This window comes from Ambystoma mexicanum, chromosome 3q, assembly GCF_040938575.1.
Source record: "Ambystoma mexicanum isolate Mex_15411 chromosome 3q, UKY_AmexF1_1, whole genome shotgun sequence".
Classification (NCBI taxonomy): domain Eukaryota; kingdom Metazoa; phylum Chordata; class Amphibia; order Caudata; family Ambystomatidae; genus Ambystoma; species Ambystoma mexicanum.
This window is the reverse complement of record NC_090926.1, coordinates 275,056,017-275,083,977: the sequence shown is the minus strand read 5'-3', so window position 1 is coordinate 275,083,977 and position 27,961 is coordinate 275,056,017. Positions and strand designations below refer to the sequence as shown.

At 47.2% G+C, this 27,961-nt stretch overlaps 1 protein-coding gene across 2 annotated transcripts in view; it reads right to left on the bottom strand.

The window, feature by feature from the left end:
* Positions 1–27,961, bottom strand: part of SMARCC2 (SWI/SNF related BAF chromatin remodeling complex subunit C2) — a 2,756,167-nt gene that overhangs the window by 1,916,346 nt on the left and 811,860 nt on the right. For both annotated transcript variants that reach the window (XM_069653753.1, XM_069653754.1), the window contains exon 8: positions 13,147–13,222. In XM_069653753.1, coding sequence (XP_069509854.1) covers positions 13,147–13,222 — 76 coding nt within the window. The remainder of the gene's footprint in view (positions 1–13,146; positions 13,223–27,961) is intronic.

The window sequence follows — 27,961 nt, the reverse complement described above, 5'->3', positions numbered from 1 at the left end:
CTACAACCAATCATTCGTGAGAACGTGCAACATGACAGAACGTGCATCTGCTGTGCTGTAAACCGATGCCACTGCCTGCTCTGTACAGAAGCATGCTCATGAATGCACCAGAAAAGGTGTACAGAATTAGTCCGATGTTCTGCATCCTACACAACATTCCCATGATACAGACAGAAGATGTAGACAGTAACAGCGAGGATGATACAGACAACAGCGAGGATCCCGCAGGAGGTGCCGCCACCCCCACACTAAGAAGACTACAAAGCCATGCGCGAGGCACTAATCTGTGTTTCTTTCTAGAGCTGTGTAGAGTGCCACTGATTGTAGGATGCACCTGGGACTTTGTCATCCTACACTACTTTGCATTCTGTGAGGGGTCGGAGTAAACAAGGTTGGTGGCTCCACAATGCTTTTATTCAAATAATAAAAGTGGTTGGAAAAATGCCTCACTAGCCCTACTCGGAGGGGTGTCCCTGCCTGAACAAAGCTAACTAATGAGACAGTCGTCAGAATGTCCAAAATAATATTCACTGTCCTGTGTCCAAAGCCGATTTTGACTCTGGGAAAATAATAATGTACTTGGCTGCCTTTTTACAGACTGTCGGCATTCCTTAATATATCACTTCAATAGGTTCAAATGCTTTCAGTACTTCACAACTTAAATGTAGTAGGAAGTGGCTTTCTTCCGCCTTTTAAGTTTCAAACAGTGCCAAGGGAATAATCCACTTCCCTAGTGAAGCCCACGGCGGTGGAGGGGGAAGGGTTCTGGTGTTCACGCCCGCAGGAGCAGGACAGCTGACAAGTTTTTTTTATTTTTTTCATGGCAGGTTGCCGCCGCCAATAAGACCAGCCCACCCTGCACAGCATTTCTTTAAGTGTTCCCGGCACCTTCCGAATGGGTGAAGCCCACAGGGGGAAATGGCACAGGTGTTTGCTACCCAGCAGGAGCCAGGCCGGATGGAAGATCTACTGGGATCCCTCCTGCAGACGACTTGTGCGCTTTGACCTGGATCCGGTCTTGGACACTCCATTATCTAAATGGGGGCTGGGGGTGCTTCCCCTTACTCAGACCTTCCAACATGAAGCGCTGATTCAGGTTAGAGGCCCAGGGTTGAGCGTGGCTGGCTGGAGGCGTTTGAGTATGTGATTGCACCCTTGCCTGACAGTTTGCCCATGAGAAGAGCCAATCCGAGCCAAGATTTTTCCACACCACGCACAACCACCACTGCTTCATCTCCTGCTCCACCTCTGTCCCGTCATGCAAGATTGTGCAGTGACCAAACGGAAAATACTGTCAAGCAGCAAATGGCGAAGGAACCCTCACTATATGGCACTGGCACCAGCGTTGGTCATGCAAAGGTCCATAGCCCTATATAGATCACGGGAGAGGCATACTGCCCGATTAAAGAAATGAATCAGTTTTTTGGTAACAACCAGGATGTTTGGGGGGCTCCACCCAACATATTACGGGACAAACCATACATCTACAGCAGTGGCGGAGAAGCCAACCACACAACTGACCATCTGGCCAGAGCCCAGCATTCCGGGTGGGCACAACCCCAGCGAAGGAGTTGGGGGTTGTGCAGGGGGTGGACAAGGAAAAGTCTTAAGGCTTTGACTTCTAACAATTATCCATCAACGACTCACGCCACCACCCCAACCAACGTCCCCCCTGCTTTGAAGAGTAATGAACTAGCGTTTGAGTCTGTGTCCGTGCCGATGAGCATGGGCCAGAATCCTACACCCAACCCACGCCCAAACTTGATACCGGGGGTGGGGAGCTAATCAGGAAAAGCCCAAGGAACATCATAAGGTCAAGGAAACACCAACTCTACAGGGGCCCAAGCCAGATCCCAAAACGCTGGCATCACCCCCAGCCCTGAATAGTCTGGCTGCACCGATAGCTCAAATGGAACCTGAGGACGTGGAGGGGAAACAGCACCCTGCACGGACACAGCCTCTGATATTAATCCCCCTTTGTAGTCATAGCCCTGAATTAAAAAAAAGGCGCCCCCATGCCATCTTGCCCACACACCAGGCACACTGTTTCAGCTATCAAGGGGGCACTAACGGCCTGTGGATGTAAAGGCAGCCGCATCTTGTCTGAACTAGTGGACCAAACAAGGCTGCTCCTGGTCCTTATAGAAGCACAGGGGAAGTTCTGGGGTGCCACCCTGGGAATTGACAGATGCCACAGGGGTTAACCAACCATTTAAGGAGGCAGCCCATAGTAATTCCGATGCCCTCACAAACTCAAACATCAAGAGCAGTAGTATGTTGGAGTTGGGGCTCATTTGCGTAAATGCAGTCATCACTGGTCCTAACAAGGTCTTGGATAACCAGGTGGCCATGGTTTCCATCCGTTCTGATTGCCCTGTGTCAACCCCAAGACCATGGAACCAGGTTGTGCAATTGCCCCAGCAGCCTACACCAAGGAGAGTAGATCATGCATCGAGCGCAAACCGAAAGCATGACAAATCAGCTAGTAGGTCAGGTTATGCAGCACAAAACTTTGTCTCCAACGATGCCTGTCCTAAGGTTTGTAGATTACAGCCCCGGAAGTTTATGATTAACAGCAAGGCGACGGCGGCTTCAAAAGGGGCAAAGTATATCGGCACAATGTTCCCAAAATAGCCCCAAACAAATTGGGGTCCAGGGACGTGCTCACAAATAAATGTAGGAAAAAAGAGGTTTGTTGCTCCCGGCTATCTTGCTTGTAGTTTGTTAAATAAATATTTTTGACACTTTGGTTAGTACAAATTAATTCGTTTATTGTTGGTGTTTTTCTGGGTGATTTATTCATAAATACATGTGTTTTTGAAAAACACTATTTTGAACTTGACGAGCAAGTTTAGGTCAGCCGACACGCGTTTCGACCTTACGGTCGTTCTCAAGGCTGAACAATATTCAATTCGTGACAAGGTAGTGACATATTACATTATTTTCAGCAGTGGTGTTAAGGTGATGTGCAAACATAGTGACAGGTAATGACATGACATCAAAAAACATTGATGTGTCGGTATAAAGAAAGTTTGCAATTGGAAGAGAAGGAGGGAGGAAGAGAAGAGAGAAGTAAGTAGCTGGTTGAAAATGTACTAATGGTAAAATAGATTGAGGTAATTGCCTCTTACCCAATTACGGTTGCTGTGTGCCCTCAGTGGGGTTCTGTAATATAAACTGTCCTTTACGGCAGTCCTGGCTCCTGTTGGGCCCTCAGGGGAATAAAAAGGGGAGTTGGAGCTTGCATGTGGGCATAGCCCCAATTGATCCCCCCAAGGTACGTCAATGGTCCCGTTTGCCCGGTTAAGACATGTTGGTTGTGGTCGTTGCACATGAGCACTGTGGAAAACATCAAGGGCTTTTCTTGAATAGCCTTTGTGTGTTCCCACCCGTTGTGCGTGTTGGTTGTAGTAATTGCAGTATCATCTAAGTATGTGGCTTTCAAGTGGTTGGCCCCAGGCTGTGATTTGGCTGGGGTTGTTGAAATGGATGGTCTGGGATGTACATCAGGGGCTCTTTACCCATTGACGTACCTTGGGGGGATCAATTGGGGCTATGCCCACATGCAAGCTCCAACTCCCCTTTTTATTCCCCCCAGGGCCCAACAGGAGCCAGGACTGCCGTAAAGGACAGTTTATATTACAGAACCCCACTGAGGGCACGTAATTGGGCAAGAGGCAATTACCTCAATCTATTTTACCATTAGTACATTTTCAACCAGCTACTTACTTCTCTCTTCTCTTCCTCCCTCCTTCTCTTCCAATTGCAAACTTTCTTTATACCGACACATCAATGTTTTTTGATGTCATGTCATTACCTGTCACTATGTTTGCACATCACCTTAACACCACTGCTGAAAATAATCTAATATGTCACTACCTTGTCACGAATTGAATATTGTTCAGCCTTGAGAACGACCGTAAGGTCGAAACACCTGTCAGCTGACCTAAACTTGCTCGTCGAGTTCAAAATAGTGTTTTTCAAAAACACATGTATTTATGAATAAATCACCCAGAAAAACACCAACAATAAACAAATTAATTCGTACTAACCAAAGTGTCGAAAACATTTATTTAACAAACTACAAGAAGATAGCAGGGAGCAACAAACCTCTTTTTTCCTACTTACCAAACTGGGGCTTAGGCTAAACCCCAAAACCGCTCCTGTGAGCTTGCCCAAATCACAATCACAATACATTTGGAGCTTAGCACTGGCAGGTTCCACTCCTAGAGCCTAAAACCCACCTCACAAATAAATGTACACATTGGCTCCGCACTGTACGTGGTTGTTCATTTGTAACCCGGGAGGCCATCCAAAATTGCATCAGACTGCACTACCTGGGCGGAGCGGTTGTGACTTTCTCAAATAGAATTCAGGGATCAGAGAGTGGCCAATGGCACCCTGGGCATCAGCGGTCAAACGTCCAACAGTATGATTGCAATTAGCCCAAAATCCCATTAAGCATGACTTAACCCTTTGAAAGCAAGCCTGGTTTGGTTGTATTATGTTTGTTACTTTATTTTGCTTTTATGTTTTGTAGTTCAAATTCTGTAATAGATGAACGTTATAGGAAACTAATTGATGATTCAATTAAGTGTAAGAGTGAAGTGAGTTTGTTTTATTTTACTCTGCTATTTTATCTTTTCTTAGTGTTATCTCATTTTCTGTTTCTCTATTTAACGCATACATGTTTTAACTATTATGTTTGTATTGTATGAAGTTTAAATAAAGAGAGTACAAATGAAAAAAAATACAAAAAAAAGCAGGCCTCATCATTTTGTGCTATCTGGCGCTAATGCAACACCGCTGGGGATATAAGTCATTGGTTATTGGTGTCGCGCTTAATACCCAGCGGTTTCTAAGCACAGAGCCAGGGATCGAACCTGTGTTGCTTTTTGTCGTCTTGCTTCCAAGGCAAGCGGGCCGCCCCTGAGCTATACTCCCAGCCAGAGGGCAATTTACCTAAATTGATCTTTAACTGAGCAATGGGCCAGAAGGCAAGGTGTGGGACACTGTGACTAATACAAACGCCATATTATGGAAGGACATTGATTATTGTTCTATTGTAATTTGTGTGTGATGGTATGTACTTTTATGGCCCTAGTTTATACTTCTTTCGTAACGGCCAATTACAAAAATGTATATCATTTGTCAACACTGGCATCTATACACGTCTTTGTTCTGGTCCAGTATGAATGTAACACTTGGCCCCAAAGGGGCCCTAAAAGAAAGGGGGTTATGGAAGCATATAAATAATTGCAAGACACTCAGGGAGTTTACTGAGTGCTTTATGAAATGTGTATGTGTGTAGAGACATCGCGAGAGCCCGCGCTCTCGCGAGATCTCGCGAGATCTCGCGAGTGGACCAAGCTCCGCTCCCGCGCGCATCGCGCGCATTACGGGACGAGCGGAGGACGCAAAGGTGCGTCCTGCATAGCCCTCCTGCTACGGGGCCCGCTCCTTACACGACTTGGACCCAGATCATCACGGCAGCATTCTCTCTGCCACTTTAGGCCCGTTGGCCTTTATCATTAATGCACAAATGTGTCTGCATGCTGCACAAAGCTGTTTAAGTGAATAAATACATCGTCACCAGATCAGAGGCTCCTGTCTTCATTGAAGGTATTATACTACATAAATTGGCGACGAGGATCACCACCAGAACCCACGGAGGAACATGCAAGGAGCAACGCCACCGCCGCCATTTCTCCAAACTCCAGGTAGGCCTGCCATTCCATGGCCACAATGGCAGCCCCTATTCACGACATATGTGGAGGCCCTAGGAGGGGCGGGGTTTTCAGCGGCTAGGCGCAGGGCCATGCTATTAAATGCCCTGGGAGTGGAAGGACAGAGAATATTTGAGAGTCTCACCCCGATACCAGTGGCTGGCGACAATGACGATGTTTTTAAGGAGGCTGTCAGGAGAATCATAAAAAGGTTTGCCAGTAAAGAGAACACAGTGCTCCACCGAATACGGTTTTACACATGAAAGCAAGAAATATCTGAACCAGTTGACGATTACGTCACCAAGCTGAGGGAATTGGCGGCGCTGTGTAACTTTGGCAACAACGCGGAGAGTCTCATTTGTGACATGTTGGTCGTCCACACCAACAGCCGGAAGGTCCAAGATAAGTTTGTCGAAAAAGAACTGCAGTTGGAGAAAGCGATTGAGATCGCCAGGGCAGTCGAAGAAACGACAGGAAGACGTAAGGAGCTCACGGGGGCCCAGAGTTCGGCAGAAATACAGGCAGTGGGTTACCATGCAAGAAAAGAGAGGATGGCCGCTGACACGAAAGAAGGGAGAGGGAACAGAAAAGAACCCCTAAAGTGTCACAGGTGCACCAGCACGAAACACCTGGCGTTTGACAGGGAGTGCCCAGCCAGAGACAAGGAGTGCTCCATTTGCAAACGCATTGGCCATTTCTCCATCGTGTGTCGGTGGAGGAACAAGAAAGTCTCCAGCATCAATGCAGATCGCAATCCGGAGAAAGAGTCATCCTCCGAAGATGAAGGGAGACCCACTGTCATCATGGTTAACAGCACAAGAGCGAGGAGAGAGAAGCCCCACTGCATGATCAAGATTGATGGAATAGAAACAAGGGTCATGGCAGATTCAGGGTCCGATCTAACGATCCTTCCCCTTCGCACGTACAGGGACATGGTGGGAAAGGAAAAGGTGCAAGTGCTCACAACGAAGCACAAACCTATGGTGTTTGGAGGGGCGTCAGTCGAACTACTAGGATACATCCAAGCCAAAGTGGAATTCAAAGGAAGGGGAACCACGACCAGGGTCTATTTCAGTCACGAAGGCCCAGCAGTGCTAGGGTGGGACGACCAGGACAAGCTGAAGATCAGACTGGATCCCAGCACTGAAGAACAAGTCCTGTCAGTCAGGGTGACGAGAGGACCCGTGGCCAAAAGCGACTACCCAACACTTTTCTCTGAGGAGCCGGGGCACATCAGGGGTTTTCTCCACAAGATAATACTCAAAAGGAATGCCGTCCCTGTAAAGCACCGAGTGAGGCCAGTACCTGCCACGGCAAGGGCTACCCTTAGAAGTCAGCTGGAAAAGATGAAAATGGAGGGCGTTATAGAAGAAATCGAAGCATCAGAATGGCTGAGCCCTGTCGTGCTCATAAAGAAACCCCAATCACAGGAACTCAGGGTATGCATAGACTTACGCAGCTTAAACCTGGAAGTCATCACCGATAACTACCCCCTTCCAAGCATAAATGAACTCATTCTGTTAATGAAAGAAGCCAGGATATTTTCGAAACTGGACATGAGGAATGCATACCACCAAATACAGCTACATGATGAATCGAAACCCCTCACGGCATTCATCACTCCATTTGGCACATACCAATTTACCAAGATGCCATTCGGGTTGTCATCGGCAGCGTCGGCGTGCCAACGCATGATGGACGTCTTGCTGAAGAAAGTTAAAAATGTAGTGTACTTCCAGGACGACATCCTCGTGTATGCGGAAGATGAGCAGACGCACGACGCCACGTTGAGAATTGTCTTAAACAAGCTACAAGAAGCTGGGGTGCGGTTACGCTATGAGAAATGTCTGTTCAGAGTGAAAGAAGTTGAATACTAAGTATATAAGATTTCAGAAAAAGGGATCAGTCCCAACAGAATCTCATGCAAGCAATCATTAAAGCACCGGAACCAGTCAGCAAAGAGGAAGTAAGGTCATTTCTTGGACTGGCTGAGTACTATGCGAAGTTCATACCGAAGTTTTCTGAAACCACGGCACCCCTTCGAGAAGTACTCAAAAAGGGCTCGGAATTTGTGTGGCAAGAACCCCAAAAGACAGCGATGGTGAAGATAAAACAGCATATCGTAGAAGCACCATGCCTCCAACCTTTCAATCCCGCGTGGGAAACGGTTGTCACCACCGACGCCAGTGCCTATGGGCTGGGAGCAGTGCTCAAAAGAAAGGCGACACTGAACACGTTGTGGCCTTTGCATCGAAAGCATTATCAGAGGCGGAACAGAACTATTCCACCATTGAAAAAGAAATGTTGGCCTGCGCATGGGCGGTGGAGCATTTCAGGACATATGTATGGGGCACCAAATTCAAGTTGGTAACTGACCATAAGCCCCTGATCCATATGCTTAGCCCGGGAGGCACAAAAGTATCCACGCCCAGATTGGCACGCATCGCAGCCAAGCTGCAAGAGTACACGTTTGAGATCCAGCATATTTCAGGCTGGAAAAATTCACAAGCCGACTGCATGTCGAGACTGCCGGAGGGTAAGGATAAAGCCACCACTTTCCTCCACGGAGAATGCATAGTGGCATCGATTATGGATGTGAGAGCGCCAGAGTACCTGGAACTCAGTGAGAGACACTGGGAAGAGGAAGATGGAAAAGACCCCACCATGGCCATGATCCGCAAATGGACAAAGGAAGGTTGGCCGAGTGAAAAGGCGTTACCCGAGGGCATGAGACCCTACTGGAAGGTGTCGGATGAACTATCGGAAACGGAGGGAATAATCATGAAGTCAGACCAGATTATTCCTCCCACAGGTATGAGAAGAATCATCCTAGGTAGAGCCCACGCGGGCCACTTGGGAAACACCATGACCCGTCGCAGAGTGAGAGAGGCCTACTGGTGGCCATCCATGGACCAGGAAATTCGGTCCATGATAGAATGTTGCCATGAATGCCTCAACAGTGACAAGAGACTCAAGGTTCGCCAAGCACCCCTAATACCCACAGAAACTCCAGAAGCGGTGTGGTCAAAGGTCGGCATTGACTTTATAGGACCTTTGGAAGCAATGGCACCGGAACACCGGTACGGCGTAGTACTGGTTGACTACCTATCCAAGTGGGAGGAGGCCGCGTTCGTCCCGAACATAACTACGGCAACTGTTATAGAAGTACTTACAGAAATTTTTCAGAGGGAAGGTCTTCCCAAGGAAGTAGTCACTGACAATGGGGTGCAACTAGTCTCGAAAGACATGGAGGAGTTCTTAAAAAGAAACAACATGAAACAAAAGAAAGCGGCCCTGTATCACCCACAAGCAAATGGGCTTGTCGAAAGGGCCAACAGGTTCATAAAAGGCGCCATCCAATTGGCGACAGCTTCGGGCATGGACCCACTCAAAACCACCAAGGAGGCCATAGCAGCCCACAGACTCACACCAAATGGGATCACCCAAATATCCCCGTTCAAATTGTTGAGAGGGAGGAGTGCTGCATCCACGCTGATCCCACCATGGTTGTCGAAAATACGTGAGGATGATGCGGTGGACATGGCGGAAGTAGTCTGGATAATTGAAAGCGACAAGGCACGCATGAAATCATGGAGCGATCGAAGAAGAAGAACCAAGCAGACGTCAGACATCGGAGAGGGAGACTTGGTCAAAATCCAGTTACCGAAGAAGGATCAAAGCACAGGGTCTCGGTTTAGCCGACCCATCAAAGTGATTCACAAAGGGGCAAACCACATCCGCACGGAAGATGGGCGAGCGTGGAATTTAGAAAGAGTAGCATTATACCAGAAGAATCGAGGAAGAGCAAAGACCCCAGAGAGACCACCACCGGAAACCGAAAGGGATTTTGGAGCAGGCGAAGAAAGAGAACCAGAAAGAGACGACAGAGAGAGGGGTGAAACAGAAGTTGAACCGGAACCATTGGGTGAAGATCCTGATCAGGAGCAACAAGAGAATTTCACCCAGACTGTTGATCGTCCCAGAAGGGAACACAGAAGACCGGTGAGATATAATGACTATGTTTTACAATGAGTTTGATGTGCGTTGAAAAGGGGAGATGTGTAGAGACATCGCGAGAGCCCGCGCTCTCGCGAGATCTCGCGAGTGGACCAAGCTCCGCCCCCGCGCGCTTCGCGCGCATTACGGGACGAGCGGAGGACGCGAAGGTGCGTCCTGCATAGCCCTCCTGCTACGGGGCCCGCTCCTTACACGACTTGGACCCAGATCATCACGGCAGCATTCTCTCTGCCACTTTAGGCCCGTTGGCCTTTATCATTAATGCACAAATGTGTCTGCATGCTGCACAAAGCTGTTTAAGTGAATAAATACATCGTCACCAGATCAGAGGCTCCTGTCTTCATTGAAGGTATTATACTACAATGTGCTTCACATAGACTTAGCTGACTGCACCAGGTTCCCAACCGCAGGGGACACATGGAACCTTGAGGTTGAAGGACAAAGACAGATCTCCCCTGCCAAACAACAGAGACACCAAGAAGGTGGAGAAAGCAAGAAAGAACATAGGAAGAAGGGGAAAGAAAGATTAATGGTGCTGAGGGGGTGGGTGCGGGGGGATCTTGGGGGTTGCTGCCTCGAGCGGCCCCCCAGGCCCTCTGACTGTGCTGAGCCGGGATGTGTCCGTCAGCTGCGGCCCAGCATGAAAAAATAGCCCCAGGTACGTGCGTGGAGCAGCTTGGGTGAATGAAAATGCTGCGCCCGGGGCCACGTGTGTGGGACAGTCCCCGAGCGAGAGCGTGGCCTGGGAGGCAATGGCCTGCCTGGTGGCCAACCCAAGCGGCCCAGAAGAAGAAAAAGGGTTTTTCAATGACAGGCCTGCCTCGCTGTCCACAAGGCAGGCCTTTGGGGGCACCGACTGGACCACCCCCCACACGTGGTCCTGGCCAGGCTGTCCTTGATGGGCCTGTGCAGCCACTGCCACGTTCCCCAGGCCATAAATGTCTCTGGGACCTGTCCGGCCTGGCCCCCGGGTGGGCTGACAGGCGCCATGGCCCAGGGGTGGCTGAGCTGCCCCTGACATAGCAGCTCGGCCCCCTTGCTCATAGTCCCTGCGGGGCTCCCCATGCGCTGCCAGTGCTTTTCAAAGGTCTATGGCTCCAGGGGGCCGCTCGAGGCAGCGACCCCCAAGGAAGTGTCTCTCCTTCTCGCCTTTTCTCAACTGTCCTTTTTTTTTAAATCCTTCAGGATTTTTTTCTCTCCCATGCCCAGCCCAATCTTGGGCAGGCAAGTTATTTTCTATTGTTCCTTTTTCTTGACATTCCATCCACCCCCATAGTAGGCTGGATGGTTTCTCCCAGACACACACACACACACAAATAAAACTCACCACACACTACACATTTAATTAAACCTTTATTACTACACTGGTGTCTGTGTCTATCCTTCCTGTGTGTTCCCTCTGAGGGCCAGCATGTAGCCCAACTAGCCGGGCCCTGTAGGGTGAGCACAGTGTTAAAGAAATACTCAGAGCCAGGGACGGACTTCACTGGCACCACCTTACCATCCCAGACCAGCTGCTCTGGTGGGGTGCTGGGCAACCTGCAAATGAAAAGGTTGTTAACTCAGGAGGTCGGCCACAATGCTGCGTTGAAGATGTTAATAAGACACAGTACTTTGGGGAGGAGTTTTGGTACTCTTGTGGGCCGTTATATAAAAACCTTGTAAACCATTAAACCAAGCAAACACATCCCCTTTCTTCATATCAGCCCTTTGCCCCAATTTAATTCACCCATTCATGGTTTAATAATGCATTTATCAGAGGAATAGCTACTCTTTGCACAAACCCATCAATGAACAAACTTTGGGCGCCCTTTGATTTATTTCCTCTGTGGCTGTGTTACCCAGGCGGGGAAAGTCCTCGTTGGACTCCGCTCACCAGGTAGGCAGAGACAGCGCCCATCCAGCTGACATCGCGCAGAGCCCCGAATGCTTAGGACCTAGGGGCTGGGGCTCCAGGTGAGATCCGCTTTCGCCTGCTCTCCCCGTCTGGCCCCAGGGAGAGCGGATTGCCTGCAGAGGTAGGCCTAAAATGTCCAGCACGCACATGTGGGCTCTTTGCATGCCCAGCCATACACCCTGTGTAGTGGTTCGAACTGGCTATTTCACATCTTCTGTGGGTGATCTTCAGTGAATGGTGGGTTTAGGGGCTGTTAGGAAAGATTTTCTTTCTGCACCTTTCCTTTCATAGATCTCTGTGGGACCCCTATTATGTTTGATTGTTTTGAACATTGCCCTGAATTTTGGGAAATAAGTAGTTTTCTGATTTACTTCCCTTGCCCGTTTTGCTCTTTCTTATTCGGAAACTGATTAGTGCCTAAAAATGTCAGTACTGAGAGACTATGGTCCTCATTAGGAGTGTGCCGGTCCGGAAGCAAGGGTGCTGGTAAGCACATATGTACCCTTGTTGTCGCATCGGCAAACTCTGAGTCTGCCTGCCACGGCTGCCGTGCCTGACAGGTCTGACCCTGCCGGGCACAGCAGCCACAGTAGGCAGACTGGTCACGGAAGCAGCAGCACCATAAGCAACCGTGCCGGTGCTTTGGTGCCCCCAATCCCATAGAGTCCTATGGGACTCTATGGGAATGGGGACTTACATTTTACCGGCGGCTGACTTCCCGGGCCGCCAGAGTTGTAATCTACCGGTGGCACCAGGAAGTTAGGCGCTGGTAAAATATTACGGGTGCGATGGCAACCCGTCGGTAGCACCGGCTGGGTTGCCGCTGGACCCGTAATGAGGCCAAATTTCTCTCTCTATGAATTCTTGCGTTTTTACAATTGAGATCACTACCTATACGGGTGTGTATATCTGTAAAGGATCTGGAGAACCTGCAAAATCCTCTTTGAATTCTTGAAAATCATTGAGTCGGTTAAACTATTTACAAAAGCACCTTTCATTATCTTTTCCTCTGAAGGTGAAAGATGAAGATTTAATTTCACAATGACTGTTCAATTAACTCTGCAATTTTTGCAATCCCAATCTCAATCGCAATCCAATTCTATTTTTTTGATTTTCAATTACAAACCCAAAACATACATTTTAATAGGAAAGTGTGTGTGTTTTGTATCTCAAAATAATATTAGAGTCACTTGGTGAACCAATGCCTTCAAACTATAAAATTGCTAATACGGTGCATTTCCTCCAAGTAGGCATGCCGAAGAGCCTGAAAAATGCGCAATTATGTGAGTGCGGTTTAATCGGGACAATATGTCACAGATGTGTGGCCAGGTTATCAGTTCCTCTGAGTCACTGAATTTAAACAATATTTCTTACCATTGCAGTCTCAAATAATTACATAGGTTTAGATCTGTTCAGTGCACTATATCAATGTTCCACACTCGCGCTTACCAACACAGTCTTTCAGTGAACTGGAAAACCGTACAAAAAGTAATCCTAAAGTGTTACCTTTCGAGGTTTCTCTGGGGTTGGTGCGTCCTCCACGGGTGCCTCAATCTCACTGGCTGGTATCCAGGTGTCATAACTAAATGCAGAATGCAAAGACAGATCTTAAAGTTTAAATCTCCATCATGCTCTCATTCTCTCTTTACATACCTCTCTCCATCCCTCCATTAATTATTCTTTGCCAGTCTCAAACGCCTATCCCAGTTTCGGCATCCACTCAGTTGACCCTGAACTGTTTCTCTCACAGTCTATCTGGCACAATCCCCATTCTCATCTCTGCCTCTTGCAACCTTTACAGAAGCAAACCAATGACTTAACTTCCATGTGACTAACTACTTTCTCTTGATGGCTTGCTCACTCGCTGTGGATCTATTTTAATTCATTATGTTTCACAGCCTCTCTCATTACCTTCCACTCCCTAATAACTTTAAAAAACATACTTCTATTCCAGATGGATGAAAGTAGACATCACATCTGGACCTAAAATAAGTGAATGAGGTATTCCCATTGAGACCTGCAAGAAATAACTACCTACAGATCCAATTGCCCTGTAGCCACTAAGCCCCCAAATCAGGCAACAGAAGAACATCTGTAGAAATAATGAAAAGGGAAAGAGTAACTATCATTTACAAAGCATTGTTCTGTAAGTAACAATGACTAGCTAATTTATCGAACCCTTTTTAACATCTCAGATTGTTGGATATTAGGACTGAAAGGAAAGGAAACCGGTGAAGGTGCGCTTCATACAGACTCACCCATTCCCTGAATGAACGTCTACTAATACAGAACAGAATGTTGTCCTTAGAAAGGCTTTAATAATATCACTATTGTGGGGTTCATAGAGACCAACTGTCATTAGTGTGCACGGCTTCCCTTTAAATAAGTCCAAACATTCAATGGTAAATATGATTGAGCAGTAAGGCTTTACACTTAGGGAAAGAGACTAGTACAAGGTACAAATCTGACACACAGACATGCAAAGTAAATGATTGTCTAAGCAGTACATAATGTAAAGGCATCATGAAGTAAGACACAGACTTAAAATTCAAACAAAATATATTTATTAAATTAAATGTCAGGATGGTTGAAGACCTAACTTGCCCTATGCTGAGGTGGGATTTCCCTACCCGAACGAAACTAAGGAAAGTCTGATTCAAAGAGTTCAACTTAAAAGTCTGTCTGTGACCAAAACCTATCCTCCACCTCACAACTAAAGCTAACAAGTGCGTAGGGATGTCAAAGTCAGTGAAAATAGTGTTCAACAAAAAGTTCTGAGTCTCTTCCAGCTCACAGCTTTCTCTCAGCTCCCTTCCCCAAGCATAAGAAAGTTCCATGAAAAATCCTAAAAGTTTACCTTTCTTCTGTTCAAGGTGATACAGTTCCGAATCAATCCTTGGTTTAAAGTAACACAATGCAAAAACCAAAACTGTCTTGAGACTCTGGTCCTAAGCCAACAAGTGTAGTCCGTTATGCCTCAGGGTTCCCTTCCCAAAGACTTCACTGTCACTGTTTACACTTGGTACAATATTCTCCAAAAGTCATAACACAAAATACTGGGTCAGACCTGACCCTGCTTCTGGCTTACCTTGCCAGTTCCTTTTCAGTGGTTTTATTGGGCTGTTTCACCTTTCACCATTCAGGGCTCTCTGGTCTAGGTGCAGTTGACAGCCCACACGGTCGACCGATCACAGGTCGCGCAACCAGAATCCCTGGCCTCCCCAGCCCACATAGGTTCCTTGGCACTTGTTCCTGTGCACCAAGTCACCCTTACTTAGTTCTTTTTATTGGCCTCTTGGCTTATTGTGTAATCTTGCACTACTCTTGCATCCCCTTGATAGCTTCGTGGCTCTGCTACCACGCGTCACACACCCCTTGCCAAGCCTTGGCCTTGCCACACTGCATTCACTCAAAGGTTCACTGTTTGGCTTTCTTCAGCCCTCAATGTACATGACTTCAAGGTTTGAGTTAATTTGTTGTGCAACATATATTCAATTTTGTTTACTTTAAGTTAGATGTTCAATAGGCACTTATGTTGCTTAATTATGTTCAGTAATTCATATGCACTTATACGCTGCAATATTGAAGTTTCATTTAGTTCAATGTTCAATAGACATTTGTTCGATTCAATAGTAAGGGCCTCATCACGAGTTGGGCGGTAACGCCGGCACTATTAGCGCCGGCGCTAATAGCCCTACTGCCAAACTCCCTGGCGCTATTAGCGCCGGATTCCTCATTCCCTATTGGGCCCAATGGGTAAAATTCGCCCCATTACCACCAGTGGATTTTGCGCCGGAAATCGGCAATTTTGCAGCGGATTTCCCCCAGCTCAGAGCGGGGGGAAATCCGCCAAAGCCATGATCTGGTGGACCCTTAAATGCGGCGGTAATAGCGCTACCGCCGCATTTAAGGGTTACCGCCAGACTCGTGATGAGGCCCGAAGTTTCCAATTGTTTTGGTATTTAACAAATTTGTTTACTTCATTGAAGTTCCCATGTAGTTCGGTATTCAATATGCATTTTTTTGCTTCAATATTAGATTTCCACTTAGTTCGCTCCCTTTTAGACCGTTACTCACTTGCGGTCCCTTTTGGAGCGCTCGTCTGCCACTCACCAGCCTTTCAGGTTTCTCTCTGGTGGCTCCCACAACTTCCTCCCAGCTTCGCCATGTGTTTCTTCCACACTCCAGCAACGCCAGTGTTTCTTCCAGGACGAGGACGGTGTCCTCTGAGCTCCCGGACTCCTCAGTAGCCCCTGCTACTTGCGTTGATGAACATAGGCTCCAAGGCTTGTGGGAAGTACAAAACCCACTCACATAGGGTCCCACAAGTCTTCTGGGTTTGTTGCCGACGTCCTGACTTAATCTCCAGTCCCACCATGGCTGCCTCCTCTCAAGGGTCTCCTGCTGTCATCCCTGCTGCGCCCTCACTTGCTGAGCTGGTCTCTTTTTATACACCTGCAGACCCTTCACAGGCTGCAGGTGTGCATGCTTCACTAGCCCTGCCTGACCATAATTAAAGGGACATACCTGACTCTCACCGCTCCCTGCAGGCATCTTCCTCGTCCCAGTACCAAAGTGGTGAAAGGTGCATTCTTCATCAGTCTCAGTTGACTCTTCCTCGTCCCAGCACTGTCAAGTGTCACATGTGGGAAAATGATGGGAGCTGACCCACAACAGCCCATAAAGGCTGGGGGAGGGCTAGGTTGGTTGTCAATAGGAAAAAGGGGACACCATGTCTCACCCAAGGGCACCCCACTTCCAATCCTCAAGGACCCTCCACCCAGGTGATCCTCCCTTGCTTCTCCACCCCCACGTGTCAAGATCCAAGAGCAGTGGGGGAGTTGGAGGGAGAATACCCCCAGGTTTTTCACAATACTCAAACATGTATATGAATAACTTGCTTTTAAATGTAATTCTCAAGCATTGGTATCTTTAATAGATTCACATGCTTAAAATATTACCAGTCAGGCTGGAAGTCCCTGGCACAGAACACATGGCATAGCAATACACTGCATACATAACCAATACATGAAAAATGCTTTTAACTCATAGCCTATCCATATCATTGCGGACCTTTCAACTCGCGGATGAGGAGACTAGGATTGAGCTCCACAAAGGCAGTCTCTTCAGATTCGAAACCTCAGTCATATGATTCAAGATTCCGGGCACTGCAGACACTCTGGGGTTAATCTTTTAAGGATACCAACAGTGGAGAATGTCTCTGATGGGCTTAGAAGCTTGCAAAGGCTCGAGGAAGATTTAAGGGTTTTTATTTACAAAACAAAAAACAGTGTGAGGTTTATCTACTATGGATGCGTTTAATGGAATCCACCAGGCTGGAAAAGGGGGTTGGTTTGTCAAGAGCCATCCACCTCGGTTAAGAGCCATCACTCTTGCTCTCGTCTATTGCGTGGCGTTCCCTCCCTAGCCCAGGTGTAATTCAACCTTAGGATGGGTTCTACAGTTCAGTTAACCCTACTGTCCAAGGTCATGTCTGGCTGGTTGTGGTAGGATAAAGGCAAACACCTCATCGGTTCATCTCCCTCTGGAAACAATCTAGGTGGCGCCTAATTTTTTTAATTTTTTTTAATTTGTTGTATTGATAGATCAACATGGTAAAGTTACATCAACTCGCTGTTACTCATTCACCAAGTACACATCGTACCATGAGAAATTTGTAACTTTCTAAACAACATAATCACCCCAACCACCCCCTTAATTGAAAGCCCCTCTCCACCCCCCGGCCCCTGTTTCAACAAACTGGCTCTTCAGGCGAGTCTAGCATTTTGTGCACTGGGGTCTGTCACATTTAGGCCCCTGTTACACCACCGCCCTTCCTTTTGTTCAGAGTCTGCTCATTGTAACCACTGACATTTTCCATCTACCCAATCCAGGGTCTGCCAAGGGGGCTACCGGTGTCCGCATTGCTCCCATTCTCCCCATTCTCTACAGTGATCCTCCTGCCCTCCACACCTCTTCCTTGTATGATCTTCCTCCCAACTCAACTCTCCTTCCAATTCTCCTGGGGGTCTCAGGATTCTCCTGGCTGGGGACTCCCCGGGTTGTATCTCTCCAGGAAGGGAGCCCATTCCATCTCCCTGGAGGGAGTTTGGCCATGTATTTGTCTAGTGAGTTGTTCCATTCTGTATATGTCCACGGCCTTGGCTGCCCACTGTTTTTCACTAGGGAGTTCTACCCTTTTCCGCCCTCCTGCAATACAGGCCCTGGCCGCCAATAGCAGGAAGTGCGGCATATGCGGGAGCCTAACCCAGTCCTCTTCTATCACCCTTATTCCAAATAACACCACGAGTGGTTTCAACCGCCTATCAACCCCATCTAGGCTCCTTATCCAGCCCAGGATTTCCTTCCAACATCGCTGCACCTTGTCACAGGCCCACCACATATGCAAGTAGTCCGCCCTTAAGCCACATTTCCTCCAGCATTGGGGGTAGGCCCCTGGGTACATCAATGACAGTCTCGCTGTATCCCATTGCCATCTGTACAAGAATTTTAACCTGTGTAATTTATATTGGCAGGCCACCGAGATGCGATGGGCATTCCCCCATAGTCTTTGCCATTGATCATCCTCCACTCCCATTTCCATGTCCCTCTCCCATTTCCTCCTGTACACCTCTGTGTCTCCCCCCCTGTGCTTCCAGTAGGGCCTGGTATAGTCCGGAGATTAGTCCTTTTGTCCCTTTCCCTGTGTCCACCCTCTCTGTCCGTGTCAATTCCCTCTGCAGGTCCATTTTCCAGTCTTTGGACATCAGTACCCCTTTGAGTTACAAATATTTAAATACTGAGATCTGTCCCCCTCCCAACACATCCTCCAGTTCACTTAACTCTATGAATCCATCTTTTTACAGGACTTGTCACACTCTTTCCACACCACTTTCAAACAAGTCTTGAAATCGCTCATGTCCGGGGATCCGATCTCTTATAGGCGGTGCCCAAATATGTCTTAGGGGGGAGGGCCAGGTTGTTACTCCCGCCATTTCCCTCTTGACCCTCCAGAGGGACCAGAGCAGGCCCAAGATCCTGTGCCTTGGTACCCTTCTCGGGGCAGCCTCACGTGGTGCCCACAACCATTCTCCAAGCGTCACTGGGCGGAATAGATGGTTCTCAATGTCCACCCATTTCTTCTGCTTATCTCCCCTCAAGTGGGGGACCAGTGCTCTAAACTGGGCTGCCCTATAGTATGTATGCATTTCCGGGAGTCCTACCCCTCCTTTCTCCTTGGGCTGCACCAGCAATCTATATGCTACTCTATCCATGTTTTTCCTCTCTGAGAGGAATCTTATCACTTCATTCTTTGCTCTCCTGTTACCTCACCCAGTGGAGGAGGGTTGATTTGCTCACGTTTACCTTAAAACCCGATAGGCGCCCATATCTTTCTACAAACCGAAGTACTCTTGGCACTGACTCTGCCGCCTCTGATAGATATACCATAACGTCATCTGCGTACATGCTTCATTTAGGGGACACGTCCCCTACCCTTATTCCCCTTAACTGTCCATCCTTCCTGATCTCCTTGCCCAGGGGTTCCATTAGGAGGGCGAATAGGACGGGGGACAGTGGGCAGCCCTGTCTGGTACTCCTGCTTAGGCCAAATTCCCTGGATTTTGCCCTATTCACGGCTACTCTCGCCTTTGGACCGGAGTAGATAGCTTGAATAGCTCTGCACATTATATTTTCCACACCGATTTTCCTCAGTACTGCAAACAAAAACCCCCATTCTACCCAGTTGAACGCTTTTTCTGCATTTACACTCAAGAGTGCGTGGTCTCCCTGGGTTTCTCAAACAACAGGTGCAACAAGGGATACCAGGAATATCTAATTACTATGATCTGGCCTGGATAGAGCACACATATTTATATCAACATCAAAGGTCATAGTACTGGTGTTTTTATGTTGTGAGGCAGCATATCAAACTTTGGGCTGCGATCGGTTCGGTGGAGGGGAGCCCCAAAGAGGTCTGTGCCCTGGGCCCCAAAAGTGCTTAAGATGGCCCTGCCTCCTGGCCCCGTCGGGGTAGGGAAGAGGGACGCGGACGTACCTGTAGCCCTGGTCCTGGCCCGGGTCTTCCCCTCTTCCGGCGGGCACCTCGCTTGCCATCACTGGGCGGCGCTCCTCACTTCAGAGTTAGTAGTGGAGGACACTGCTTCCCTCTGGTATTGCTGGCGGGCACCTTGCTCTCCCGCCGTTCGAGCTCCCTCCGGCTCGGTCTCTCAGGGTCTCCGCTACTCTAGGATTGTTTCACTTTCACGTCCCGGTCCGGCTTCTGCCTTGCTGTCGGGTGCGGGGTACAGATTCTGCCTGTCTTTCTTCCAATTTCCAGAGTCTTCTGTCTCCGTTTCCAGCCGGATCCCTCCACTTCGACTTGCCCGGTCTGCTGCACCGCTGCTCTGCTCAGTTTTTCCCTTTGGCTGTGGCGTGCTCGAGGGCCACTACGTCTCTGCTCCCAGGTTTGTCTTCTACGGAACCTTTTATCAGCCCTCGCTCCCCGCTGCCTTCCGCTCACAGTGGGAGCAAGTTATTACAGCTTTTGGATTACTTCTTGCAATCTCTTCTCCTTTTTTAGCCGGAGGGAGCAAGAGCTTTGAGGTTAGGCAGCCATCTTGTCCCGCGCCCCCAGCTGGTCTCGTGGCTCCTAATTTGATGTCCGCAAGATGGTACAAAGTATGGACATATGCCTTTCAAACACTGATGCCCCAAATTGTTTATACCTCTCATGCCCTGCTACTACTCCTTGTCCTGATGTCTGCCTTCCTTTCCCCCTAAATTACTCTCCGTCCAACCAGTCGTCCCACCATCTCTCCCCTCTCTGCATCACTTTCATTCTCCTGTCCCTCTAATGTTCCGTTCTCTCCCTCTGGTACCCCCTTCATTCGCTACCACTACTCTCCCCTCTCTGCACCACTATTCTCCCCTCTCTACATTGCTTTCAATACCTTGACTCTCCTCACACCACTACGACACAACTCTCCCCACTAATTTAATGTGTATTTATCATTACATTTATATAGCGCACCAAGCCCTGCGGCATCTGAGCGCTTGACTTAAGAATATGATTACAGGTTAATTTTCTGTGGTAACAGATTACAGTCGTACCTCTTACCACACCACTATGACTCTCCCCACTCCACCTACTCTTTCCCTCTCCACACAAGTAGTACTACCACTACACTCACCTCTCCACTACACCCCTCTTCTCACACCCTACTATGTGGTCTGCTCAACCTTCTAATACACTTTCTCACTATTCTCATCACCCCTCACTTCTCTCCTGCACCCTTCTCACATTCTGCTCCTTCAACCCTCTCTACTACACTTAAGCTCTCCCAAAAGCAACTCCCTCTCACTCTACCAACTACTCTTTTTCTCCAACTCATATCTCCCTTCACCTGCACAAATGCTCGCTCTTTCACTGCTTCACTCTAAAAAACTGATACCACTCTCCCTCACAAATACCTCATCAGCACTCTGCTCCAATTCTGTCTCCCAACTCCTCAGTACTCCACTCCTGAGTCTGCCCTCCACCTTGTCCCTCACTCTACTTTCACACTACCTGACCTTACCCATAAAACTCATGCTCTACCTTTCACCTGATTCCCTTTAAAGAATCAAATCAGGAAGATGAAACATTTCTTTTAATTGGACATTATGTGCAGTCCCATCAACAAACACTCCGTAGGTGAAACCATCGATGAGGTGTGATCAGAAGAGGGAGGCTTCTGATGATGTACGTTTGGCTGTCAACAAATGCTTGTTCATCACTGACAGCTTAATGTCAGTCGACAAGGTTCTTTCCGTCGACTTCTATTTCTTCATTAGACAGGGCTCCTCTGGACAACGGCCGGTCTGTTGATGATTACTTTACAGATGACAAGGCTTTAGCCAAGGATGGGCTCATGGATGGAGTCTTCTCTGTGGGTGTGTATTCAATCGATGACAGTATACCGGTCAATAAGTGTCTTTGATGGCTGCTCTGTCAGCATCGTAGATGACTTTGCACTGATTTGTGAAGATCAACGATGCGTAGATTCGGCAGTTGATGGGGATTGAGCTGTAGGGTGCCAATACAATGTTTTTATGTATTTTTCAGTAAAGTGGTGCTCCTTCCCGCCGTTTGTTCTTAATGTAGAACTTCCTTTTCAAAGAGGAAGCCCTGCTTTTATGAGGAACTTGCTTCTATGGCGTTCTGGAGAGCAGGGAAGCCAGAGTTGTCCCAGTAGATTTCACCCTAGAAGAGATGCCTTTACTCTCTTAAAGAAACATAAGGAGCCTCCCGTGTCTGTCCAGGAATATTCTTTGGGAGAAACATTTACAGATCTTGCATTCTTCTGTTTTGTGAAGCTGGAGACAGTAAATACGGTCACTTCTTGGGTCTCTTGTTCCCACCTACATTCCTGAAATGGTCCTGGCTGGAGTGTGAAAACTCAATGTTTCCGTACTCATGAAAGTCAATCTGTGCAGGAAAGTCTGTCAGAAGTGGGGCACAGACAGACTACAACATAATTTTGTCAAAAATGTTCAAAAAAGCAGACTTACCCAGTTGGGTCTTTTACTTATTGTTTCTACTAAGTGTTAACTCTCCTACACACCATTGCCCCCTTCTTCCTTATTTCAGCTTTGCTGCTTGGTCAACGATACTTGAGAGAGTGGCTCTGCTCAAATGGAGATGTGAAATACTTTGCTAACCCTAGGTTGGCTTTTGTCAGTCCTGCCACAGGACTTTGAAATAGCATCTTAACACAGTGGGCCTCATTCCGGGTTTGGAGCTAACCATGGAGTAATTAGCTCCATGGTTGCCTCTGAAACCGTCCCAAATCCGGCATGGTGAATGGAGTAATTACCGGTCCATTCCAGGGTTGGAGGGACCGGTAATTCCCCACTCACCTTTTGCCCTTCCCCATTCCCATTTCTGCCCCATAGGGCTCAATGGGAATGGGGAAGGAGGTATTTACGGCACAGTAAATTACGGCACTGTAATTACTGCCGAAGTACCTTTGCAGGTCCCGTACTTAACTCCTGCTAAAAGCAGGAGGTAAGGAAGGACCCGCAAAGGGACCTCGGAATACGGAGGTAAGGGATTACAGGCATTGGCACCCTTACCGGTGCCGGTAATTCCTTACCTCCAACCTCGGAATGACCCCCAGTGCATAGGCAATCATTATTATTTGCTCCGAGTATTTCAACTTTCTTTCTTCGAGAATGAAAAAACGGTGTGGACAGGGGCATTCCCATGATACTATCCCCACTCTGGGCTCATTTTCATCAGAAAGCTAATGGTAATGAAAGGAGTCCATGCCTTGCGTAAGGCTTTTACGCCTTCCATTAACATCACGGCTCATTTTCAAGCATTTGCAGCGGAGAGAAGGGGTGGCACGGAACTTGCATTTTCGCCACCTTCCTTCCTCTTGCTAGTGCTGCTAAGTGTACTTTAAGGGAGTCAAGGAGGAAAAGCACGTAAGTTACAATGGCTCCAGGTGAACAAGTGATTGGATTAATTTGCTTCTTTGTACACCAGATTACAAAGCGTTTCCACTTATTTAAATAACATTTTCTTGTGTTTGATTTTCTAGCTTCGTATCATATTTCTATACATCAATGAGGCAGGTGTACGTGACCAAGTTCTATGATATCAGGAGCCAGGCTGCCAAGTTCACAGTTTGTGGATCTGTGCATTATCTGATGATTACTGAGCCATTATGTTGTGTATTGGACACAGCATGATTGGTGGGCATGACGGTACATGCAGGAGGTGAGGATGCCACCTGTCCTGCCTACAAAGGGGCAATGAGGAGCAGGGCTTTGTTCTCCTGCAGCAATTTGTGAATTATTTTGTGAAGGAGGGGAGTAATGCGGGGTGGGGCTGGGAGGAAGCATATGCAAATATCCCTGACCAATTCATCTATGGTGCATTGCTGAGGGACCCTGGTTGTGGATACCTGGACGTGAAGAGTGGGCATTTTGCAGCAAATATATTTATTGCAGGATGACCCCATGTATTGAAGATCTGTTTGCGATGGTTTGTGCTGAGTTCACACTTTTTCTTGAACACTCTACTTAGGTCATCTGCGAATTGTGCACCCCTGGCACCTACTGCACTTGGATGTAGACTTGCCTGTTTATGCACTAGTGCCAAATGTGTGTATTGTGAGGAACCAGGAATGAGACACGGACAGAGAGGACTCAGTGGTTTCTACAAACTTTTTGTGAAAAAGCCTCACTATCCCTATGCTAAAAAGTTATTTCCCTACCTCAACCAAAACTAAGGGTCTGTCCCGCATCAAGATGTCCAAAGCAAAAATGTCCTGTGTCCAAAATCCTATCCTAGCCCTCGCATTCTAGAAACTAACTTTAAGGTAGTGAAGGATACGTCTTTGGCCTTGAAAGTGCACAAATGTTCAAGTTCAACAGCAAGGTATAACACCAACCAAAGTAGATAATGTTCACAGTTCCAAGGAATGGCTTTCTTCTCCAGTATTCTCAACAAAACTTATTAGTAGTTAAAAAGGATACATTCCTCCTCTTGTTATCACAATTAATTCCAGGAGAAATTACTCCTTTCCCTGGGCTTTTTATGACTTCCAAAATTGCTTAAATCCCAAAGGCATGCATCTTCTTGGGGATTATTCTTTCAACAAAAAAAAGAACAAAACAACTTGATTGCGAATGCCAGACTCGCAAGACATCTGGTAAACTCTCCTGCCAGGTTCTTTACTAGCATTTGATGCAGTTCACTTTCACACACTTGACTTTGCCTGGTATATTCTCCTGCCAAGACTTTCACACAACTTTATATGGGTGCGGATCCCAGATCCGCTCTTCACCTGGTATATTCTGCCAGGACTTTTGAGCAACACAATATGCACAAAAAACAAGAGGTATGCATCGTCTCTTGATTTCTTTCACCTTATAATCTATTCTCCTGTTATATTTACTTTACTATATTCTCCAGTTTGTCAAATACTGGAACTGTGAAGATTACTTAGGAGGCATGAAGAGGATATCTCATTCCCCACTCTCCATAGCAGAAATCCCCTTCTCAAGTCTCTTACAACAGTTCCCCGGCATCCCAACCCTCCGCTGTTGGCTAACTGGTATTCTGTTACGTGCTCGGTTTCACCCGCTCGCGTTCAAGTCTGTTTCTGGTTTCTGTGGTGCTCGGGAAGCTTTCCCCAAGCAGCTCTATGGTTCTCCAGAGGCACGCTGGTGTGAATCCTTTTTGCCGGCTTCTTATCCTGTCTGCGTCGCTTTCCGGTTTCGCTGGCTTTCCATCCCCTGGCAGGTCTCTTTAGCAGCAGTACAGTGTTGTTTTGGTGCTTTGGCTCTCCACGCTGGCGTGAAGCCACTGCATTGGCTTCTTGTTTCGCCACCAAACCTCCGGAGTCCTCTGGGACATGTCCCTGATTCGGACACTGTCTCCTCCTTGCTTGCGCTTTTGCCCTTGGGCTGCATGTCATGCACAGACCTACAGTCGACATATGGAGGAAAACACTTCTCCAAACCTTCTCTCCAGCTGATGGGAGCTGCCTGCTCCTTTCGGCTTCTCTCACTCTTCCTTCATCTGTAGGCATTTTAAATGTCCAGGCTTCTTCGATATGAAATGATATGGTATTTATAATGCCCCTATACACAAGTGTTTCAAGGCGCGACAACTAGAACGCCATTCCTCTTCCTTGTCCCAGTACTTTCAAAGGTTTCATGTACATGGGTTTGAAAGTCAGTTCTGTACATTCTACTGATTACAGGATTTTGAAGGATGCCATCAGCAAGTCTTGTGGGCTGATGACGAGGATTGTTATAATAGGCCATTTAGGCATGAGGGATGGATGAGACATCCCGAAAAGGAAAAGGGGGATACAGCGTCTCACCTAATGATGTCTGTTCCCCTCCGCAAGGCTCACCTGCCCTTATGTGATCCTCCCTTGTACAGCCACCCCCATGGTCAGGATCAGGTAGCGGCTGCCGTCCCCTGGCCACATGGGGAGAGGTCATCCTTGGGGACGTAGTGATGACATCATCAGATTCATCACAGTATGCAGTCGTATTTATGTAAAAAAAACATGTCTGTTGCATTGTAGGAGCTTATGAGGGCACTCCTGCGGGAAGTAGCAATTGAAACGTGCTTAGTGCACATTTTACTGTTAGGAAAGCTAACATGTTACTGTACTGAGTTCCAAGTTGGGCTAACCACTTGCCTTGTGCCGTAACCTCCTAGCAGAGAGCACCCCACTCAATTTGTGTAGTATCTGTTGTAATTGTCACTTACAGAGGGGGATTCACAAAAGGCTTTCCCCTTTTAAATTTTAACTTTCCGCCAAGTTGTACTTTTGCTACTTCTTGAGACACTACCACTAGATCATCCCATTCGCTCGATGCTTGTTACCATTAGCTTGTGAGCCAATATTGGACTAGATGCATATTGAGGCATGCAAACAGGATGAGGAATAAGCATGATACCAGCATCCTTAGTAGATTTATTACTTTGCGTAACATTACAGACCTACAGCCATGATAACAAGGGTGGTACTTATGATGGTCCGGAAACATTGAAATATAAAAGTATGCATCTTAAATGTCCAGTGTTTGCATGTAGTCACCCTTTTTCTAAGCAGGAACTTCCATTTTATACCGTGGCCATCCTGAATTTTTGTGATTTTACAAAACGTTTTGCAGGGTGCACATTTAACACCAGTGCCATGGCTTCATCTTTTTAAGCCCTAGGAAACACTGAGTGTAGTGTAAATACCAGTGCTTTCTTATCCTTTTGGAACTGGTTAAATCGCCCTCTTCTGTAGAAGAATTCAAATTCCTGTTGAAAGATGGCACTTCCCTGTCACTGTGTGCGAGGTAGAGTGGTTTTATCACTAGCTCTGAATAATAACTCCCCACCCCCCTTAATAGTGCTTAGCACCTACTTGCCCCTGGTGCTGCATGCCCATCGTGGGTGAATTATCTTAATCGTCGTCCTACTGAAGTAACTTGGGAGGGGACGTGATTTTGACAATGTTTTGAGAAGGAGGCAGACAACCTTGTAGGTATGCCTCTACTCCATCCACATGCACACTGCCGCTGTCTTTGTGGTGAGCAGTATGAAGGAAAGTGACCACTTGTGCCTGTATATCACCCCCAATAGAAGGCTGCGAGTACTGCATAGTTGAGTGTCCAAAACTGTGACCTCAAAAAAAAGTTCTAATCGAGGACTAACCTCTTTGTTGACAAAGTTTGTGGGAAATCTGTTCCAGTGTCTTCAGGGTGTAGCTCTCTTTTGATGTTCTGCCTTACTAAAGAGAAGGGCAGTTTCTAGTGGCTTATCTAACAGGTTTGCTTGGGTTTCATTATTGCACCATGTAAACCTGTGTGGACTTAATGACAGCAGCCCTTTGAGCAGGGCACTGTACTCAAAACTGTCTTCCTTTGGGGGAAGCAGCAGCTTGGTGTTCAATGTCTTATGGAGGGTCTGCAGGCTAATATTCTGGATTCCCTATGTCCTCTTCATGAAGGGGATTTTTTCTCCTGGAACCGTTTATCATTCATACCATTCTTTCTTGTCATCAAGATGATCTGCAAGTTGCTCAAAATCCACCCTTTGTTTCTTACGTGGGGCTGCCTGGAAATGGGTGATTGGAGGATGTGTTTTCAGAACCTTCACTCGCTCTTTTCTAGGAAAGATGCAATTTTAGACACCATCAGTGTTCCATATTTGCTCTGAGCGTTTAACAAGGACCCCGGATTTACTCCAAGTGGTTTCTCCTCTTCTTCCTGGTCTCCCTCAGATGATCAAAATACATGGGTGGGTTTCAAACATGTGCCCACATGATTAAAACACATAATTGTAACTTATTGTACGTGTATAATGTTGGTTAAAGTAGATGAATGGGATCAAAGATAATTTACTTAAAAAGAACTTGTGTATTTTTTACTTTTTTTTGTGTAATTTTGAATTCACTAATACATATTCTGTAGAAAAATATATATCTTTTTATTATGGTGCCTATGTGCTCGAAATTAGTAGGCTGATAATCCCAAACAATTCAAATGAAATGACAACGAAAACGATTAATAGAGCAGATTAGATGGGGTGCATAAGAGCCCAAACAAGAGCAGCAATTCAACACATAAATACAGCAATTCAACACATAACATGTGACAAAGCAAACAATAATTTTTACCTATTGCGAAACCACTGTATTATTTACAGATGTAGTGGTTATATTACTTATTTGAATTTAACACGAAATGAATCCATCTGCTCCCTCAGATGATGACACCTCTTGCAGGTCTTTGTGTTCAAGTGTCGGGGTGTGTACCT